This window comes from Trachypithecus francoisi, unplaced genomic scaffold (genome assembly GCF_009764315.1).
Source record: "Trachypithecus francoisi isolate TF-2019V2 unplaced genomic scaffold, Tfra_2.0 Lachesis_group12, whole genome shotgun sequence".
NCBI lineage: Eukaryota > Metazoa > Chordata > Mammalia > Primates > Cercopithecidae > Trachypithecus > Trachypithecus francoisi.
The window spans coordinates 108,731,074-108,752,803 of NW_022681457.1; the positions used below are offsets into that span (position 1 = coordinate 108,731,074).

General features: G+C 56.3%; 1 protein-coding gene across 1 annotated transcript; it reads right to left on the minus strand.

The window, feature by feature from the left end:
* Nucleotides 1-423: 423 nt before the first annotated feature.
* On the minus strand, nt 424-20,149 carry EFHD2 (EF-hand domain family member D2). The gene is made up of 5 exons (XM_033228889.1): nt 19,746-20,149; nt 4,695-4,841; nt 3,918-3,939; nt 3,469-3,603; nt 424-2,158 (listed from the first exon to the last, which is right to left on the minus strand). Exons 1-5 carry the CDS (start codon nt 20,051-20,053, stop codon nt 2,027-2,029), a joined length of 744 nt encoding a protein of 247 aa, XP_033084780.1. The 5' UTR covers nt 20,054-20,149; the 3' UTR covers nt 424-2,026.
* Between the last annotated feature and the right edge of the window lie 1,581 nt (nt 20,150-21,730).

Genomic DNA, 21,730 nt, shown 5'->3' on the forward strand with positions numbered 1-21,730 from the left:
GTAGCTGAGATTACAGGCATGTGCCACCACGCCCGGCTAATTTTTGTATTTTTGGTGGAGATGGGGGTTCCACCATGTTGGTCAGGCTGGTCTCGAACTCCTGACCTCAGGTGATCCACCCACCTTGGCCTCCCAAAGAGCTGGGATTACAGGCGTGAGTCACCGCGCCCAGCCGCCTCCCTGTTCTTATCTGCAAAAGAGGAATAAAAATATCACTTCTTGTATGGGCTGGTTGCAAGGATTCAAATGAGTTAATAGACACAAAGCGCCTAGACTCGCGCTGGTGACAGCGTCTGGGCATCAAACACCAACCTCCTCCACTGGGGAGGGTCCCCTCTCCTCCCAGGCTCTGACACCACTGTCCCCACACCCAGGCGACCTTGTCGTTTCCCTGCCCATTCACCATCAAGAACCATACACACATAAGAATATAGAATTTTATCTTCTTTTAGTTAAAAAAAATAATCGTGCCACGGAATGAAGAAGTAGCTTTTTTTTTGCAGGGGGTGGGGCGGGGGGGAAGGGAAGTTGAGAAGGGGGAAAAAAGAAAGCAAAAAGCCCAAAGGAAAAAAAGCATTTTATATTCATCTGTATAAACATATCCGCTAAGGCAAACGCAATCCGGGGCTGCTGCGCTGGGCTCGGTGCCTCCTAATTTCTGCAGATTCTAAGGCCAAAAAATAAAACCTCTACAAGTCCGCGTAGCTTCGAGGACTCCTGGGGCATTTTACTAAAATAAAGAGTTATCGGGTTTCAAAAGCAGTGACGCCGTTATGACACACACTGAAAGTTGCATAACTGTGGCCTCGAGGGCCACTGACTTGTTTGGACTGAGTGATGGTCACAGTTTCACGACACAGTAACAGACACCACACACAGGCACACATATGTCAGCAAGGACGTGGGAAGCTGTGGCCGAACCGGGCGGGTGGCGTGGGCCTGAACACGGCCTGTCTGGTGCGGGGCACCAGAGGGCTGGGGTCCTCATGCTTCCTCAGAGGGTAGGCATGACAAGCAGGTCGCTGGTGACAAGGTGGTGGACATCACTTGGGGAAGGGTGGCAGGAGAGGGCTGGACAGGGCCCGGCTGCCCACCGCCTGGCGCATGCAAACACACTTAAAGCACTTCTCGGACGCTTCTCAGAGAATCAAGATGAAGCGCTCGTTTCCTTCCCTAGGAAGGTGCCAATTCTTCCTCCCACCCCACTCTCTCCAGAGCCCCCTGGGACCCTCAGGGTGTTCTGCATGGGTGCTAAGGAGCAGTGTCTCCGTCCCCCAGAGCCTTCCCTGCCCATGATCCCATGGCATGCCCAGCAGGGGGTGGGCGTGTGAGGTAGATTGGCACAGCTGCCCCCACACCCTGCCTGGCTGGGCCCCAGAGATCTGGGGGTCTCCAAGTCAGCATGGGGTGCTGGGGGCCTAGGTCCCTTCACCAGAACAGAAGCTCCCCACCCCCTCTCCCATTTCAGTAGATGGAAGAGGCAGAGGTGGAGGAAGAGCCCCTGGGGAGGGGTCCCCTTGTGCCTCCAATAAGCCCCTTGGGTTCCACTCTGTGGGGGCAGCCCTGATTCTATCTCTTCTGCTGTCTCCCAGTCTGGGAAAGGGCTGGCAGGGGGCCCCAGGGGCGGTGCGGTCTGCTGGAGGAGGGCAGGGGTTCCCAGGTCGGGGGGGAAGGGGATGGTGGAGGGCAGGCACATGAGGCCGGGAGGGACCTAGGGCCAGGAGCTGGGCCGGGGCAGTGCTGGAGCAGGTAGCAGGGCAGTCAGGGGTACAAGAGAGCCCAGGGATTGCCAGGGAGGGCCGGGCCAGGCAGGGAGCCCGTGTCGCGGCCTCGCAAAGAGCAGAAGGGAGCGGGGAGGGGCCGGGCCATCTCCGTGAGACCCCTGAACTTGCTCCATTTCACAGACATTTTTAGGTTTTTAGTAGTGGTCCCGTCAGACAGAGGCAAGGATTCAGGCTCAGCCTCCCATGCGCCACCCTTGCCCACCGCGCTGGGGCCGGAGCAGGGCGGTCGGGTGTAGCCCCCGCTACTTAAACGTGGACTGCAGCTCCTTGAAGGCTGCTTTCCGCTGCTTCATCTCCTCCGCCTGCTTCTTCCGTTCCTCCTGCTCCGCCTTGATCTCCTCCTCGAAGCGGCTGGACACGTTGATGGCCTGGACCTGTGGGGGCATGGGGGTGAGGGGGTCAGGGCTGGATGGTGTATGTTCCGGGGAGGGGGGTGTCTCCGTGCTACAGCTGCTTTCTCTTTTTTAATTTTTTTGAGACGGAGTCTCAGTCTGTCGCCCAGGCTGGAGTGCAACAGCGCAATCTCGGCTCACTGCAACCTCCACCTTCCAGGTTCAAGTGATTCTCATGCCTCAGCCTCTTGAGTAGCTGGGTTTATAGGCGCACTCCACCATGCCCGGCTAATTTTTGTATTTTTAGTAGAGATGGGGTTTCACCATGTTGGCCATGTGGCTGGTCTTGAACTCCTGACCTCAGGTGATCCACCCACCTCAGCCTTCCAAAGTGCTGGGATTACAGGCGTGAGCCACTGTGCCCGGCCTTATGGCTGCTTTTCCTGGGGTCCCTTCTGGCTCAGGCTTCTGCTGAGTCCTACCCAGCAACACAAACAGCTTGACCGCACCAGCTTTGGCCCTGGGTCAGGCACTTCACCTTCCTGAGCCTCAGTTTCCTCACTAGAACCTGGCACCCAATAACTCTGATCTTATGGAGTTGTCGAGAGGATTGAAAGAGAGAACGTATATTCTGTGGCTGCTGCAGAGCAAGGGTGCTCGAAGGGCGTCACTTAAGCTGCTGCCATCCTGATCCTCTGCTTCCTGTCCGGGGAGCCCAGTGGCCCACCCAGTTCCACTGATGAACCCTGAAAAGTTCCACCGATGCTCGGAAGCCCAGAGGGAGGTGGGAGGCAGTCCCTGGAAGGAAGGTTCTTGGCTTAGCAAGGAAAGAGAGAAACAGGGCAGGAGAGCTGGGGCCCTGGGTGGGCAGGACCCAGGAGCCACCAAACCACAGGTGTCCCTTCCATCTGAGAACTTGCTGAAAGGGGAGGGTATTGTGCATGCAAGTGGTCTCTGAGCCCCCAGGCTTCCTCCCAGGCTGGAGCTGGTAGGGCAGGTGTCTGCCGGGGACCCTGGAGAACCAGTGCTGTGTTCTCCTGGGCCCTTCCCTCCTAAGGCCTAGTCCTCTGGGTTAGCGGCTCAGTGTGCCAGGACCGGGGCACCTCAAGGTAGTCCCTGTCCCATTTTGAAAAGTACATGTCCCTCACCCATCCTCTGGTGGCTGCCAAGGATCTCAGCCAGGAGTGGGAGGGGACAGAAGACAGAGCGTGTGGGCCTGGCCCAGCCTGGCAGGGAGTCAGCTCCCATCTTTGCAGCCTCAGCAGGGACGGGAAGGGGACGTATTAACTTCGGGCCGACCCAGGGTCCCACTGTCCTGGAGCGTGGGTCAGGGCACCCCTCGGGCTCCTCACCTTGGCCTCAAAGAAGCTCTTGGCCCCCTTGACGCCCTCACTGGAGACGTCGATCTCGGAGAGGCGGGCCAGCACGCACAGCCCGCTGTCCTCCTGGAGCTCCCCGGCCGCTGCCTTGCGGAAGATCAGAAGGAACTGCAGTGGGGAGAGAGGCGCGCGGTGTCAGGGAGGGAGGGAGGGGGGGAGCCGGAGTCCCTGGCCACACCCAGGCCCCAGCCTCAGGCCTCCCCTGCAGAGAAGGACTGGGGGGCAGTAAGCTGGGTCTTGCCCCTTGGTGCTCCTGTGCTCCCCCTCACTGGGCCTCTGCCCATCTGTAAGATGGAAGGTGACTCATGTACCCACCCAGGATGCTGGGCTTCTGCAGCCCTGCCCCACCCACACCAGCTCCCGACGACGCGGCCTCAGCCTACCTCTTACCTCTGTCTCCCACTGATCCCCCGTGAACCTACTCTGTGTTCGATATACTGAATCCTGAAGGTGTCATGACAGAATGAGGGAGCCTCCGAGACAGTAAAAGACATGCCCCAAGTCTCAGCGCCTAAAAGTGTCCAGGGGATTCGAACCCTGCTCTCTAACTCTAAGCTGTTACCCTGCACTGCCCACACCTCCCTCCCAGGCACTCACACTGCCCCACGTGCCCCTGCCACCTCTCTCCTTCCCTGCATCCTTCATGCTTCCTGCCAGGCCTCCTGGGCCCCACTTGGGCCTCGAGTCCCCACACCTAACCCTGTGCCGCCTGGGGTCGGGTATCGTTGCTGTCTGGCTTGGGGCCTCCATTTCCTTCCTTGTGAAACAGGCTTGCCCCAGCTCCTGTCTTGGAGTGAGATCCTGGGCATGAAGTCGCCCAGTGCTGTGGCCCTCTTCCACGGCGTCACAGCTCTGATTTCCCTCTGTGGTGTCTCCCCCTCTACACTTCCAGGAAGGAACCTTCCAGCACAGGGACTTTCTCTACCCCAGAGCCTGCACAGGGTCAAGTATACAGAAATCCCTCAATATAAGCTCCCTATGTGAAGGAAGGCATGTCCCTCTCTCCTCTTCCTCCCTGAAAGGACCTCACAATCCTCTCTGGTGCCCGCTCTAACAGGCCCTCTGAAGCCTCACTCAGCCAAGTAGCAGCTGCTCACGGCTACTGTTCAATAGCGATGCCATTCATTCATTGACAAAGGGTGGGGGTTGGTCTCTCCTGGGCCACCAGGTCCTCAGGTGAAGCCCCTGGTTGGGCTTACCTCCGGAAGCTCAGCTTGCTGTCAAAGTCCTCATCCACCTCCTTGATCATGTTTTTCAGGCCCAGGTGGGTCTGAGGGGCCCCAAGTTTCTCCATCATGAGCTTTAGCTCCATCAGGTCAATGAAGCCATCCCGCCCAGCATCATATCTGCAGACACAAAAATAGAGGACATCTTGGCACTGGCTCAGTCAGAGAGGCTGCAGGCTTGAGTGCAAGGAGACTGGGGGACCAGAGGGCATCTCCCACCAATCATATCATCCTGTCACTGCCGGAAGGTCCTCAGTCCAGGCAGAAGACCCATATGTGGCTCAGCTCCTGATTGGTTACCTCTGATGACGGGGAACTCACCACAGGGCCTGGCAGCCTCTTGCACGTAGAATAGCACTAACTTCGGGACAAGCCTGAGGCACAAGGAAGCTGAAATGACAGCCTCCGTGTGCTGACTGTGATGGCCCAGACAGTGAGAAGAAATTCTCTTTTTTTTTTTTTTTGAGACAGAGTCTTGTTCTGTTTTCTAGGCTGAAGAGCGATGGCTCAATCTCGGCTCATTGCAACCTCCAACTTGCGAGTTCAAGCGATTGTCCTGCCTCAGCCTCTCGAGTAGCTGGGACTACAGGTGTGCACCACCACACAGCTAACTTTTGTATTTTTAGCAGATTCATGGTTTCACCGTGCTGCCCAGGCTGGTCTTGAACTCCTGACTTCAAGTGATCCACCCACCTTGGCCTCCCAAACTACTGGGATGACAGGAGTAAGCCACCGTGCCCAGCTGAGAAGGAATTCTCAATACCATGGCAGGGTGGATCAGGCTCTGAGCTGAGCACTCAGCACCTCCATGACCAGCTGGCTTACTGGCATCTCCATGGGCACTTGGGGGACATCTCACCCCCACCCTAGATGGTAGAACCTTGCAGGCAAGGGCATGGTTTCTCAACCTCAGACCTTAAACAATCTGGACAGAATAAATCCTTGCCGTAGGGGCTGTCTTGTGCATTGTGGGAGGTTTCTAGTAGCAGCCATCCTGAGTTGTGACAGCGAAAAATGTCTCCCAGACATTGTCAGATGTCCCCGGGGGGAAAAAGCATTCCCAGTTGAGAAGCACTGGAATGGGGGATGTGACAGGGGTGTGGAAGGTGCCCTCTTTCCATGTGATAAATGACTCTTCTTACTCAGCACCCTCTGTACTGGGGGGTCCCCCCTCTGTACTCATGCCCCCCCCACCAGCTTACCCTAGGTACTGGGAAGGAGGTTAAAAAGCACACAGTAGGTGCTCAAAAATGTGGAATGAAGAAATAAGACGTGAATAAATGAAGGGGTATCTAAGGCTGGGTCTCTGCCTTTGTCGAGGGCACAGAGCAGGAGGGGGGCAGGGGGCAGGGCCAAGTGGCAGGAGGCGGCCTGGGTGTGTTCAGGGAAGTGTGGCGCAGTGCCTGCAGGGAGTGGCGGAGACTGCGGGGCGGTGGGGAAGCTGGGGAACAAGCACCGGGCGATAGAGATGCCTCCCCTCCGCCCTGCACACTCAGGTTCTCTTTTTTCTACCACCACAACCTGGCAGAGACAGGGATGGGGCTGGAGGCAAGTCCCTCTTGACTGGCTTCTGTGTAGTAAGAGCCTAGGTGGTCTCTCTGCCTGTTCCCTGGCTGGGAAGGCACCACTGGTTGCTGGAGCACACAGCCTGGTGAAAGAGGGCGAGGCGCTGTTTGCCCAGCTGGGCTCTCTTACCAACCAAACACCTGCCCTGCCGGTCTCTGGGAACAGCGTGGGAGGAAGACAAGCTGGGGGCTGGGGAGAGAGATCCTTGAGTTGGTAAAAATGGGCTTTTCTTTTTTTCTTTTTCTTTCTTTTTTTTTGAGACGGGTGTTGCTGTGTTGCCCAGGCACGATCACAGCTTACTGCAGCCTCTACCTCCTGGTCTGAAGTGATCCTCCCACCTCAGCCTTCCAAGTAGCTGGGACTGCAGGTGCATGCTACCATGCCTGGCCAATTTGTGTATTTTTTTGTAGAGATGGGGTGTCAGTATGTTGTTCAGGCTGGTCTCGAACTCCTGGGCTCGAGCAATCCTCCCACTCAGCCTCCTAGAGTGCTGGGATGACGGGCGTGCGTCACTTTGCCCAGTCAAAATGTTTTTTTCTACACCTAAAGAAGCCTTATGCAGTCCCCAAGGCCTTCAGCTGGCTGGATGACAGTGCTGGTGACAGCAGCGCAACACAGGGGCCTGTGTCCCAGAACCCTATGTCCTGGGCGCTTGAGCTTTTGCATGACGATGTCTCATTTGTGCACCTTCTTCCCAGCTCCCTTCGCCTTCTCTAGTTAGGTGTACTTTAAACACCTAATAGCAACCAGGTACTGAAATCTGTCTTTATGCAGGGAACTGCTTACTTTACTTAATCCTCCTAATGACCTTAGTTTACAACCAAGGCTCAGAGAGGTTAAGTGACCCACCCACAGTCACACAGCAGTAAGGAGGGAGCTGGGTTTCCAGACTAGGTCCGCTGGACTCATAAATTTGCACATTTGCTCTGTACCCAGCCCCTCCCCCACATGTCCTGGGGCCGCTGCAGAACACAGACAGCTGCCTGGAGCGCGAGGGGAGCATTTGTGCGAGTGGTATAAATAGTTCACTAGCCAGTGAGTCAGTGGTTGGAAGTGACACAGCACAGAAAAGATGGGTCTTGGGAGCCCTGGAGGGAACACAGGGTCCTGGGGCCTTCTGCCCCACTGATGGGTGAGGACTGGGGTGGAGGCGGATGGACCAGTGGCCCGTGTGGGCAGTGGCCACCTCTGTGGCAGTAGAAGGTGTGGGACTCAGAGGGTCAGGCAGGCCAAAGCTGCTGCAGTCCAGCCTCTACCTGGAGCTGGAGGGGCTCTGGGGGGCACCGTGGAGGCCCTTCCTGTCATCTCTGGACTTCGTTTGCTGCCTGGGGGAGGGCTGGGCAGGTGCCACATGACCACGGCGTTGCGCAGGGGCACCTGGTGAGGGACTCAGTCTTTCCTGAGCCAAGTCAGGAGGACTCCCCTCCTCAGTGCCCCCCAGGAAAGCAAAGCCCCTGACACTTTCTGACCTTGGCCTCCCATGAAGGTCAGTGATGACAGTCGGGCTCTGGAGACAAATCGCCTGGGCTCCTGAGCCACAAAATGCAGCATCTCTTAAGCTGGGGTGCATGTGCCCCCCAGGGGACATCTGGCAATGTCTACAGATGTTTTTGGTTGTCATACCTGGGGCGGGGGGTGCCGGTGGTATCTGGTGGGTGGAGGCCAGGGAAGCTCCACAGCCCACAGGGTGGCCCCACCACAAAGAATGACCTGGCCGGCCGGGCGCGGTGGCCACGCCTGTGATCCCAGCACTTTGGGAGGCTGAGGCGGGCAGATGATGAGGTCAGGAGATCAAGACCATCTGGGCCAACATGGTGAAACCCCGTCTCTATTAAAAATACACAAATTAGCTGGGCATGGTGGCAGACGCCTGTAATCCCTGCTACTTGGGAGGCGGAGGCAGGAGAATGGCTTAAACACAGGAGCGGAGGTTGCAGTGAGCTGAGATTGTGCCACTGCACTCCAGCCTGGGTGACAAAGCGAGACTCTGCCTTAAAAAAAAAAGGAATGACCTGGCCCCAAGTGCCAGTGGTGCTGAGGCTGAGAACCCTGCTGCTGAGAACCCTCTCTCATGGGCCACTGTGAGGAATGACTGAGCGCATCCCTGTCAAGCACTCAGCACAGCTCCCAGAGCACAGAGCTAGCTGCATAAATGGCAGTCGCCGCCACTAAAACAAGACTGAATCACCTTCACTAACCTCCTGACGGGACGGCGCTTTCTCTTTACAACCCCTGTGCTCAGCAATCCTCCAGGTCTGGATTAGATCAGGAGGGCTGTTATCGGTGGGGCCACCAGCCCCCTAATCAGCAGGTCAGGGGTTCACGTCCCAGCCCCTGGGTCCCACGTGCCTCTCCCTGAGCCCCAGTTTTATTTATTGCTCAAGTGCAAGGGTTTCTTCTGCAGCCAGGGGCAGCTCAGTTTCAGAGGAAGTGCAGATAAAGTGTCCAAACTTGGATGGAAACGTGGGCTGTGGATCCCTCTGTCTTTGGCAGCTCCCAGGCCTGGCTGGGCCGCAGCTCAAACCACGATTTGAACGGCCGCCTCTATCAATCAAAGGCCAATCAATTACTGGGGCTGGGCTCCATCCAGGGCAGGCTCTGGGCCCCCAGGGGGACAATATAGGGGCTGGCTGTGGTGCCAAAGAGTCCATCACCAACATGAGGTGACTGGGGCTGCAAGAGGCCAGGTGCTGGGGTGGGAGGTGAAGCCCCCAGAGGTAGCCATGGAGGAGGCCATTCCCAAGAGACTCCTGGAGAGTGGCCATCTGCCCGGTGCCCTGGGCTCTGATGTGGTCTAGTGCAGGGGATCAGCCAGGTTCCAATCAAGGTCAACCTGATTGAAGATGGCCTTGAGGGTTTGTGGTTACGTCAACTGTGCTGAGACTGATCTGGGTCCAAACCCCAGCTCTGCCACCTGCTGGAAGAGTAACCCTGGTCAAGTCACCTAACCCCACAGACCTGTTTCCTCATCTACATCATGGATATCAAAGAACTCATCTCAGGACGGAGGCAAGGATTAAAAGAGACGATATAAGCAGACTCTTAGCACAGAGCCTGGTCCACAGGAAGCACTTTATACACGCCTAGTATGATACTAAAAACCAATTATTATTATTCCTATCATCTACCTTTAAGATTATTAAAGAGTAAATGAGGCTGGACGCGGTGGCTCACGCCTATAATGCCAGCACTTTGAGAGGCTGAGGTGGGAGGATCACTAGAGCCCAGGAGTTTCAGACCAGCTTGGGCAAGACAGGGAGACCACATCTCAATAAAAAAATAAAGGGCCGGGCACGGTGGCTCACGCCTGTAATCCCAGCACTTTGGGAGGCTGAGGCAGGCAGATCATGAGGTCAGGAGTTCAAGGCCAGCTTTATCAACATGGTAAAACCCTGTCTCTACTGAAAATATAAAAATTAGCCAGGCATGGTGGCGTGCACCTGTAATTCCAGCTACTCAGGAGGCTGAGGCATGAGAATTGCTTGAACCCAGGAGGTAGAGGTTGCAGTGAGCTGAGATTGTGCCACTCCAGCCTGCGCGACAAAGTGAGACACTGTCTCAAATAAATAAATAAACAAATAAAAAATAGCTGGGCATGGTAGTGTATGCCTCTGGTCTCAGCTACTAGGTAGGCTGTTGTGGGAGGATCACTTTAGCCCTGGAGGTTGAGGCTGCAGTGAGCCCTGATTGAGCCACTGCTTTTTAGCCTGGGCAACAGAGTGAGACTTTGTTTTAAAAAAAACAAACAAAAAAGAGAAAATGAAAACGAGATTACAGATATAAAATGCCTGGCTCATAGCGCGTCCTTAAAACCTGTTAATTTTATCATCATCATAACAGTAGTTGTTACATTGGGAAGTTTGTGTGTGTCACATATACACATCATACACTTCACACATACAATATAAAAAGGGTGATGATATTAGAAATAATGTTAAAAAACACACTGGCCTCTGCCACAGGCTCCAGTCCTGATTGGTGGTACAGGGCTGGGAGGCAGGGCTTGTGGTGGCTTGGCCTAGAGGCAGGGGTGGATATGACGACCCAGGGGATCCCTCCAGCATGAGCCCTCCTCTGAAGGCCTCACTTCTCCCCTACTAGGCCTGACGCAAAGCCCCAGCATCTCTGGGAGGTGGGAAGACAGACGGCCGCTGGACAGAGCCCTTGAACAGGGAGAGAGGAGACTCAGGGAGCGAGGAACCTTCCCTTGGGGTTGGAGGGAAGTGATGAAGGGCTACTCTCACGGTGCCGGTGTGTATGTGCGGGGGCTGGGGGACAACCGGCAGCACAGGAGAGAACGCGGTTCCACGATGGCTGGAAACAGGCATCTCCAGGGCTAGGGGCCTCTCACCCACCAGCCCTTCTCCCTGAGCTGGAACTGAGGTTGCAGGTGGCTTAGAGCAACCAGAAAAAGAGAGGTCAGCCTGCAAGATCCACCCAGACAGCCTGGTCTACCTGTTTTCCATTACATAGGGAAACTGGGGCCCAGAGTGGGCAGTGACCGACCCAGGGTCACACAGCCAGCAGTCTGCAGGATTTCAACAGCTGGAAGTTTTTCTCCTCCCTGGCCCCCTCTCTTTTTCCTGGTCCCATGGAGGGTCCCACATTCTCAAGCTTGAAGGGCCAGCGGAGGCTGGACTGAGAGCCCAGCGTGGTGCCTGTTTGGGAAGGCCAATGCCATTCGGCAGGACTGGCAGAAAGCACCCAGCCTGGGAACGCAGCACTTTTCTCCAGCACCGGAGGGAGGCTGTGGGGCCTGGCACTGTGCCTGCATTCCTATCTGCCTCCCCCTGAATTGTTCTTGCCAGGAAGGGCTCAGCAGCTAGCTGCGCCCTGGATGCTGGGAACGAAATCCCCACCCATCCCCCTCTTGAAAGCGGAGAAACCGGTTACCCCCCAGGACAACCCTTCCCCTTTGGGGTGAGCATGGTCCCCAGCTGGTTGCTTCCCTGCCCCTGCCTCTCTCCCAGTTCTGATAACTAGGGGGTCACAGGGGTAGGCAGTGGAGGCGTCAACCATGCATGGTGCAGACGTCCCAGCCTTGCACCCAGGCGAGCCACATGTCATAACCTATCATCATTCCTGGCTGCTCTGCTGGGCGCTTGCTATGTGCCAGGCGCGATGCCAGGTGTTTCGCATCAGATTCTCACAGGAAGTCCATGAAGCGGCATGAACATTCCTATTTAACCGACAAAGAGATGAGGCCCAGAGGGGAAGCCACTTGGCCAGGTCATAGGTGACAGGGGTGTCGATGGGCTGTGAACCAGGCCTGATCAAACACATGCACTCTTAACGACTGTGCTATGCCCTGATGCCTATGGGTGCACAGCAGTGAACTTCAGGGTTGGAAGGGATATTGGAGGCCATCTTATTCAGTCCTTCCTGAAAATCAGATTCCTGATGTAGTTCTTTGTTTAGTGCCTTGAATACCTCTGAGGGCAGGAAGCTCATTGCTTGTCTAAGGGGGCCCATCTTGGCTTTGGAACTATTAGAAACTTGCTCCTCCGCCAGGTGCAGTGGCTCATGCCTGTAATCTCAGCACTTTGGGGGCTGAGGTGAGCGGATCACTTGAGGTCAGGAGTTTGAGACCAGCCTGACCAACATGGTGAAACTCTGTCTCTACTAAGAATACAAGAATTAGCTGGGTGTGGTAGTGCAGGCCTGTAATCCCAACTACTAGGGAGGCTGAGGCAGGAGAATCGCTTGAACCCAGGAAGTGGAGGCTGGAGGGAGCCAAGACTATGCCACTGCACTCTAGCTTGGGTGACAGAGCCAGACTGTCTCAAAAAAAAAAAAAAAGAAAAGAAAAAGAAAGTAAGTTGCTCCTCATGTAGGTCCCCCGAGCTGCGCTGCACATTCTGATGGCAGAAGGAAGCAGAGTCATCGCAGCCACTGCACCTGGGAAGGTGGGAGCACAGGGCACCCCAACTCAGTCTCTCCTGACTCCCATCCCAGGCTTTGCTGATGGCCCCTCTGGGCATGCGGGTCCCAGGAAGACAGACAACTGGACGGGGTGGGTGTTGGGTATGGGCTCAGGAGCCCTCAGGCCCCCCTGGCTTCCCCAGTTCCTGCACGTCCCCACCCCTAGACTGCCTGACTCATACAGGGAAAGCCCAGCGCTCACCACTTCCTCTAGTCCTATCTGGGAATCTCACACTTGATCTGTTGCCCTGGGTCAGCTAAGCAGGGTATGGGGTAGGGGAAGAAAGAGAGAGAGAGAGAGAGACGGAGAGACAGATAGATAGAGAGAGCACACAAGTGTGGCACTCGGGGCTCTCCTGTGGAAGATAAAGAGGGAGACACCACGCAATTTGCTGGGGGGGCTGTCAGGGCTCAAGGGCATCCTAACCTGGAGTTCAACAACATCTCACCACACCTGTGGCATTCCCTGCCAGCCGCCCCCTTTCACTTCTTGCTCTTCATAATCATTATTGTTATATAGCGATTATAAAGAATTTTTTTGAATGCCTAATATTAATATAACCCAGTGTTTATAATGTAACTTAATCTTTACTCCATTCATCTTATCCTCTTACAGCTTAGACAAAGTCACCTGCCTAGGGATAACCTTAGGTCAACCTCAGGAAGCGGTGGGGAGACGGCTGTGCGGGGGCCTGAGCTGCGGCTTAGCACTTCTTAAACGTCAGTGGGCACACCTGGTGAAGCTGGTTACAGTGAAGATTATGGGCCGGGCGTGGTGGCTCATGCCTGTAATCCCTGCACTTTGGGAGGATGAGATGGGAGGGTGGCTTGGAATCAGGAGTTTGAGACCAGTCTGAGCAACATAATGAGACCCCCATCTCTACAAAAATAAAAAAAAAAAAATAGCCAGATGTGGTGGCATGTGCCTAGAGTCCCAGCTACTCAGGAGGCTGAGGTGGGAGGATCACTTAAGCCCATGAAGTTGAGGCTGCAGTGAGCTATGATCCTATCACTGCATTCCATCTGGGTGACAGAGCAAGACCCTGTCTCAAAAAAAACACAGATCACAGTCTGGTAAATCTGGGGTGGAACCTGCGGGTCTGCATTTCTAACACACTCCAGGGCGGTGTTGCTGCTGGTGTTTGGGCAACTGTAAGGGTTCAGAGTTGGGAGCCAGGGAGGCCCAGGTTCAAATTCTGCTTCTGCCCCTCACTAGCTGTGCGACTTTGGACAAGTCACGTAACCCTTCTGAAAGCCTAGTCTCCTTAACTGTGAAATGGGCGAGGACGATGTTGCAGGATACGAAAGGACTGAATGGGAGGCAAAGCGCCTGGTTTGAAGCATCTGATGGCTCAGGACTCCCCAGGTGGCCCGGCTCCCATCTGGCCACACCTTTCTGGCACTGACCCCTGCTTCTCTGCTGTCCTTGAAAAGCGGAAGTCAGCCAAGGAGAAGGCTGCCCGGCAGTCAGGGGAACTCAGCTGCTCCAGGGTGTGGGGACCTTCCCTGCAGAGGCTGCAAAGTGACTGCCTCTGCTGGCGGGGCTGGCCTTATAGAAAGGACCTCCGACATCCCCTGAGGCAGCAAGGCCTGCTGTCCTAGAGCCTAGACTCTCGCAGTGGAAGCCAGTCCAAGCCACCCAGGCCTTGGACCCAGGGGGTGTGGAGGAGAGCAAGGAGGCCAAAAAAGAGAAGGCAGGAAGGGTGGACCAAAGAGGAACCAAAAGTCCTGGGTTGGGGGTGTGGGGGAAGGGGAGGTGACTCAGACACTGATGCAGAGGGGAAGTGGGAGGAATGGAGTAAGGGCCGAGGCCGGGAAATCCTCCCTCCCCAGGGGTGCAGGACATTCTCCCCACCCACTGACCCTAAGCTGCAGGTGAAGGACCCCACCTCTCCACCTCTCTAAGGCTCTGGGAGGCTCCTCCAAGCCCCAGCCACAAACACAGCTTCACTTGGCCTCCAGGGGCTCCTTGCAGGAGGATCCGGTTCTAATCCTGTCACTGTCAGTTCATACAATCTTAGACAAGTGATAATTGCCTTGAGCCTCAGTCTCCTCATCTGTCAAATGGGGGTAAAAATGATAGTACCAGGCTGGGAGTGGTGGCTCATGCCTGTAATCCCAGCACTTTGGGAGGCTGAGGCAGGCAGATCACTTGAGGTCAGGAGTTCGAGACCAGCCTGGCCAACACGGTGAAAACCCGTCTCTACTCAAAAATACAAAAATTAGCCAGGTGTGGTGGTGTGTGCCTATAGTCCCAGCTACTTAGAGGCTGAAGCAGGAGAATCACTTGAACCCAGGAGGCGGAGGCTGCAGTGAGCCAAGATCACGCCACGGTACTTCAGCCTTGGCAGCAGAGTGAGACTCCATCTCAAAAAAAAGAAAGGAAAACAAAGACAGTATCAATCTCATTGTGCTGGTGTGAGAATTCAACTCCGTTCTCTAAATAATATACATAGGCTCCTCCAGGAATGGGTAGAACTAGTGGCTCTGTTTAACAAGGAGGGGGCACAGAGGCAGGGGGCTGGCTGCAAAGAGAACTTCAGCATGGTGTGATGCATGAGAGCTTTTGGTTCTCATGGCAGAAATAAAGAAAGAAACCTTCCATTGCTAGCCCTGTGGGTGCATCCTCTCTACCCCTAAATCTCTACACATTTGTTCTATATAAGACTGTAAGCCTCCTGAGGGCAGGAACTTGATTCATTTAATTCTCTGGATCTTGTAGCGCAAAAACTTAATAACATATCTGTTGGAAGACTGATCACATGCGTGAACCTTGCATTTTTCAAAAACATCATCTATCATGCAAACAGCCCAGATACCATGATGGGCTCTTAACAAAGACCCAGAGCTTTTTTATACCTAATCCTCAGAACTTTACCAGGTAGGTTCTTAAGCCCCTGGGGAAACCGAGGCTCAGAGAAGCTGAGTTGTCTGCCTGGAGCAACCCAGCTGGGTGGTGGCAGACGGGAATCCCTGTTGTGCACCCTCCAGAGCTGTTGTTTGCTCTCCCCTTTTTTGTGCCACCTGCCTTTCCTGTAACTAGGTGATAATGAATTCATTTTTCTCTTTTTGTTATTTATCAAAGCCATATGTAGCTGTCAATCAGAGTGGCTGTTCAGCAGGAGAGAAGGAGGGCTCTAACCTTGGGTCCTGTCACTAGGGCCCAAAGCAAAGGGTGGTCAACAACCTGGCAGGCCGGAAGTTTCACCGGTGGTTAAGTGGAGGCAGCCAGTGGGTGTTGTGGAGCTGGCTCTGAGCCAGCCGCAATGACCAATGCCAGGGCCCTGTGAGGGGCCCAGGAGAGGGTGTATGCTGAGCTGGGGATGGCGGTGACAGTCATTTAGTAACGACTTGCTCTGTGCCAAGCACTGAGCTAAGCGCCGTACCCAATCCTGTGAGGTGGGTCCCCTGTCCTCCCTGTTCCAGGGTGAGGAACAGAAGCTCAGAAGGGCTCCAGGGCCCACAGCTGGATTCAAACCCAGGGCTGCAGACTCCAGAGGCCCTGTCGACTGTGTCCAGGAAGGGCTCCCGGGAGAGGAGTGTCCCTGGAGGTGGAGGGTGGAGAGGAAGGCGGGATGCTTCCAGAGCTTGTGCAGGGAAGACTTGGCCAGAAGGAAAGGAAAGCCTACCTCTCTGATGCAAGGTATCCTGAGATGAAGTGGCTGGGGATGAGGGTGGGGACAGGGCCTGCAAGGCTGGGCTAGGCAGGACACAGGGATCTAGGGCATCGTCCTCAGATTCCACAGCAGGTTCAGAATTACACGGCTGCATACCTTTCTGGCAGGTCTCGACTTACAAAACCCTCCAGAGCACCCTCTAGGCTGTTGTCAGCACCCCCGAGGCTCTCCAGGGCCATTCTATTTGCCTCTCTGACAGGAGGGTTCCAGAGCCAGCCCTGGAGGAGCAAAGAGAGGGAGGCAGCAGCTGGGAGATCAGAGGTGCTGGACATAGCCTGAGGCCGCATGGGGAGGGGGCCGGGGAGTCCTGGCTGCCGGGGCCAGGGAGACACAGGGCCTCCTCGTGCTGTGCCTCACACTGGGCCAGAACTCTAAATGTCTCATGTCCTCTGAGCCCCACCCTGAGACACCAGGACCACTCTCCTCACCATACAAGGTTTCAGCCTCACTGAAAACCTCTCTGTAACGCGAGCAAGTCACCGCCACACCTTTCTGGGTCTTGGTTCCCTCTTCTGTAAAACGGGGAGAGGGGTTGGAGTCAACCTTCCAGGTCTCTCTCAGGGGGAAGCTGAATGACTCTAGGTGTGAGACCAGTGATGGCTGAGAGTCTCCTTTCCCCCTGTCCCCTCTCTTCCCCATCCATCTCCAGCCTCGGGAAGTAGCTCCTGAATCAACGTAGATGGGTGGACCAGAAGGCCCTGGAAGGCAGTTCCAACATCCAGAAGCACTCAGGACCCCTCAGACATACGCAGGTCAGGGCTGAAGGACCTTTGGGGGTCATCAGGGATAGCCTGCCCCTTTTACAGGTGGGTAAGACTGAGGCCCAGGGAGGACATGCAGACTAGGACGGAGGCCCAGCTTCCTTGCTCCTGGCCCCCAAGGAAAGGCCGGCTCCCATTCTCCTGCTGACCTCATGGTCTCCTGCCTTCTGCTCTGGTGACTGGCTTCCCAGGAGGGCAGGCTCCCCTCCTCCCTGCCCTCTGCTCTCCCCAGAGCCCTAGCTCTGATGCCCTGGCTATGATCCGGGGACCCTGCTTGGACCCAGGAGGCTGCAGCCCCACTCGGACAGCGGAAGCAGAACAGGGGTTTTGTCTTCCACGAGAGTCCGTCTGTTGGCGGCGGGGTTGGGCTCGGTTGGCACAGTGAAGCCTTGTTTCCTTGAATACACAATCTGCAGCTTTCCACCCTTACCCGGGCCCTGACGGGCGGCACTTGCTTCCCTAGAGGTTTAGCTTCCTGGCCCCTGCCTGTCCCATCAGCCCTCCCCAAAAACTGGCAAGCAGTGCTGGCACCAAGAGGTAGCTTGGAGGGGTCCAGGTTCCCTCAGTCTCCCTCAGAGTACCTCTCATCAAACTAGAAACAGCCTATGTAAAAAAAAAGTGAGTTTGCTATGTAGATGAAGCTTGCAGACTGTTCCTTCAGCCGCATGCCACTTCCAACCATACTGCAGCCTCCCAAGTCCCGCTCATTTGAAGTGTCTGGGTTCTCCCAGAACAGCTCCACGTTTGTTTTGGTGGCCAGTGGGCAGGGAAGCTATGGAAGCCCAGGAGAAGGCAGGCTCTGGAGGAAAGGAGAGACTGTGGCTGGAGGTGGGGACATGAGTGGACAATCCGCCAGGAACATAGGAGCAGGTGTTAGAGGTTTTCCACATGAAAGCAGATGTCTGTGATGGGAAACCCAGAAGTAGAAGAACCCAGGATTTGGAGTCCCAGACCTGGGTGTGAATCCAGGCTCTAGCATTTTCTAGCTGTGTGGTCTTGGCAAGTTATTTGAGACTCCTTGTCTGCACAAAGGTGACGAAGAGCTCTGTGTCACGGGGCTGTTTGAAGGACCTGGTGAGTGCCTCAGCACTATCAGCACAGGGATCTCTGTGGTGTCTGAATCAGCTCTGCACTCCCCGATGGAGGCAGTGACAGACACTGATCCATACCCACCCCTGCATCTGCCCACCCCGGGAGTGTGCAAGCTACTCTTCCAGGAAGCCTGGAAATCCTGCTCTCCCAATCTCGCCAGTCTTCGGCTGGGAAGAAACTTTAGAAGAACTCCAACCAAACACCCTGGAGTCAAGGAGGTGGGCGCCCTGGGATTTTCTCAAAGAGGTTCAGAGGGGCCGGGGGTCAAGGACTTGATGTTCCCCCAGAAGGACCTTGGGAAAGTATGGGACTCCTCAGTCACCCCCAACTGGGAACCAGAAATCCTTCCCCCTGCCTTGGGGCCAAATGCAGAAGCTGCTGCAAGCTGTCCTGAGCAGGGGAGAGCCTTTCTCAAACTGTGCGGTTGCTAAACACCCCTTCCTGGGCTTCCGGCTTGATGTCTGGGCACTGACAGCTGCATATGGTGAGGTCTGCCCCCACCTCCTGCCCAGCCAAGGGGGAGCCGGCCTTGCTGCATTGCTTCCTTGGCCTTGGGCTGCCTGTGCCGGGTGGGCTAGACCTCCTGGCTCACCCCCAAGACTCAGCCTCAAGCCAATTCTATCCCCTTCCAGAACCACTCCCGACCAGCACCCAGACTGTGGAACAGAGGTTGTTCCCTCTCCAGGAGCCAGGGGCAGGGGGACAGGGAACAGGAGGTGGGGAAAGGTACCAAAGGGAGGGGCACTGGCACCTTCCCCACCCCCTGGGCACACACATGGTTGGGAGAGAGTGGCTGTGCATCTTAGATCCAACAGAGTGGGACCCAGGGATGGGCCGGAGGGAGCTGGACCCTCTCTCTCTAGCCCCTCCACAGAGACATTTAGGCTTTTTTGTGGGGGGACGGGGGGATGAGTCCACAGGCCTGGGGGTGCCCATCTACCCTGGTGAGGGCACAGCACGTGGAATCTGATGGAATAAAGGGTAGGTATGGGGGTAACAGGGCAAGTCACATAGGAAGGGGCCCCTTTTGACTAGGGTGGGTGTGGGACATCGGGGGTTCCTGTGGGGAGGGAAGGGGATATATGGAGTGGGGAGGAGAGATGGGGGCCTTGTGACAGAAGCAGGTGAGCAGTGACTGCAAGCTGCTGGGTGCAGGGGGGTGGGGCGGGCAGGAGGAGGAGGGAGGCCTTCCAAGCCCAGAGGGGACTCGGCCCACAGGGACGACTGGAGTGAGGTTTACACGCCTGCAGAGGGGGAACAGGGGCCGAGGGGTCCCTTCCTAGGGAGATCACTTGTGAGTGAAGGATTTGGGTCCTTTTTAATGAGTGGGTGGAGATGGAAAGGGCAAGTCTTGCCCCCAGTTTGCTGGTAGATGCTAAATAACTGGAGAGGAAGTTGGGGGAATCCCTGCCCAGAACCCACCTTGAGGGAGACCTGAGATCAGGAAAGGAAATGAAAAGACCTTAAGGAAAGGAATGTGGTTGGCATGTGATGTCCAGGGGCACTGGGGTGGGTGTCTTTGGCCAGCGTGTGTTGGGGTGGGGGTGGGGAACGCGAGCAGCTGGGATGGGGGAAGGAAGGCCGCTGGGTCCTCAGCCTCGGTGTGTGCCTTGCGGGGTGGTGGAGAAGCGCCACTAACAGGGTGGGGGGCCCGGGACCCACACGTGTGGTAGTGGGGATGGGGCTCGCGGGGCCTGGCGATTATCTGGAAGGAGGTTCGGGGTCCCCCACTCTGTGGGCGCGTCTATGGTGTACCGGAGGCAGCACAAATACGAGTCACCGCCGCGTGCCAGGGGCCGGGGGGCCCCCAGACTAACGTGCGTGGTGGGGTGCCGGGTCTCGATCTGGAAGGGGCCGCGGGGTCCCCAACCCCGGTGCGTCTGGGTTCGGGGAAGCTTGGCTGACTGCTGGGGTCCCGGGTCGGCGCGGGATCCGGGGATCGGGGGGTTCGGGGTCCGATACCGGGTAGTGGGGCGGGCGGGGGGCCGGGTCGCGCGGGCACTCACTGCTTGAACATCTTCTCCATGTCCTTGATCTGCTTCCTGGAGAACTCCTTGAACTCGGTGTAGGGGTTGAAGACGCGGCGGCTGGGCGACTGGGGCTCGCCGATGCCCTGGTTGAGGTCGGCGCGCCGCAGCAGCTTGGCGCTCAGCTCGCAGTCCGCGCTGCCCAGCGCCTCGGCCGCCTCGTCGGGCGCCCCCGCCGCCGCCGCCGCCGCCCCGTTCAGCCCGGGTTGCTCCGGGGTCTCGCCGCCGCCCTCGCCCTCCATCTGCAGCCGCCGGCTCAGCTTGGTGGCCAGCTCGTCCGTGGCCATGGTGGCCCGCACGGCACTCGCCTTGACCGGGCCCCTGCTCTCAGCGCAGCGCCGCCGGCCGCGCTCTTCCTCTTCCTGACACTCCCCGGGCCAGGCACCGCCCCCGAAGGTGGGACTTGGGCCCTGGCGGGGACCGCGCGCCCCGCCCCCGCCCCCGCCCCCAGGCCCGGACCCGCGCGGCGTGCGCGTGATCGCTCCCGGCAGCCGGGGGTCGAGTGTACTCTGCGCGCCCCGCCCGCTGTCGTCTGCCCCCCGCGAGGCTGGGGAGGGCGACGGAAAGCCATGGCCCTCTTCGTGCCCACTGTAGCAGCTGAGCGGGAGGGGTCCGGCTGGGGGCAGGGGCCGGGCGGGAAGGAAGAGGGCTCCTCCCCCGCGGCTTGGGTGAGGAGCGGGGCTTGCCGGGGGCCAGGGGGGCGAGGAGGGGTGCCGCCCCACCCCCTTCTCCGGAATCCCCACGCCGTGAAGTCATAATCCTGTATCTGTGACACCCTGTCGGTTGCTATGGAGACGACTCGCTCTTAAACACTGGCGTTCTCAATGAGGGTTGCAGGGGTTCCGAGGCAGACCTGAGGAACACAAACCCCTGTTTAGGGTGAACCGTGGCGGGCGCCGCTGGCCTCTTGGAAGAGGACAGACTAGCAGTTGCGAGGGAGATGGGGCTGGGCTTCACCCCAAAAGGGCCCCTGGAGACAGCGGGTGAGGGACAGGGGAAGGGGCTGGTGGTCCTCTCTCCCGAGGCCCCGCACCATCACACAGATGACTTGGCAGAATAGCTGCTGGGCCAGTGTTGTCGCCTGTGACTGTACTTTAGGGAAACTGACAGGGAGATCCTGATGTCGCCATTTTGATGGGGTCACCAGAGGAGAGATGTCCTCTCCAAAGGCTCCTGGACAGGGCTAGGGAAAAAGTTCAGATAATAAGTATCTCTGTGGTCTGGGCTGTCACCTCACAACTGCACAACTCTGGAGCTTCAGCATCAGAACCACTGGGGCCTAGGTTAATAATACAGATTCCCGGACTCCAATTTGGACAGACAAAACCGATCTCTGGGGTGGGATCCAGGAATCTACATGTAAACAAGCACCCAGTGGAGTTCTGCTCACTGAAATTTGAGAATCCCTGATATAGAAGGACTATGCTCTGTGCATGTTCTCTGAAATGTTAGGTCAATCAGGACCCCTCTACTGAAACTGCTCCAACCAGCCAAGGTGCAGAGAAAAGATGCATGCAGGGCCCCCAAACCAGTGTGCTCTGGAGGCAGGGAGCCCTGGAGAATGTAAAGCCAGCAAGCTGTTACAGAGTGATTTGCACAGAACAGACACTCAGTTGATATTTGTCAATTTGCTCTGTTTAAGAACATTGCTGAATTAATTTAAAAGGTATTTTTAAAAGAATGAAATTGAGGAAAAAACCTTCAAGGTTCAGAAAATGTGAAGTTCTCATTTACTTGTTTAAAAATTGTTTTTGAGTCCAATAAAGATGCTTAGCTTAAATGATTTTTTTTTTTTTTTAATCTCAGAATTAAGTTTCTCTTAGTTTTGGGCAGTTTGGTCCAGCTATTTGCAAAAGACAGGCTTCCATATCTCCCATATGCAGCCCTGAAGGACCCAACAGAAGCAAATAGTTATTTAAGGAATGTAAAGGACTAGGGACAGGATGCAGATTAAAATGTTTAAG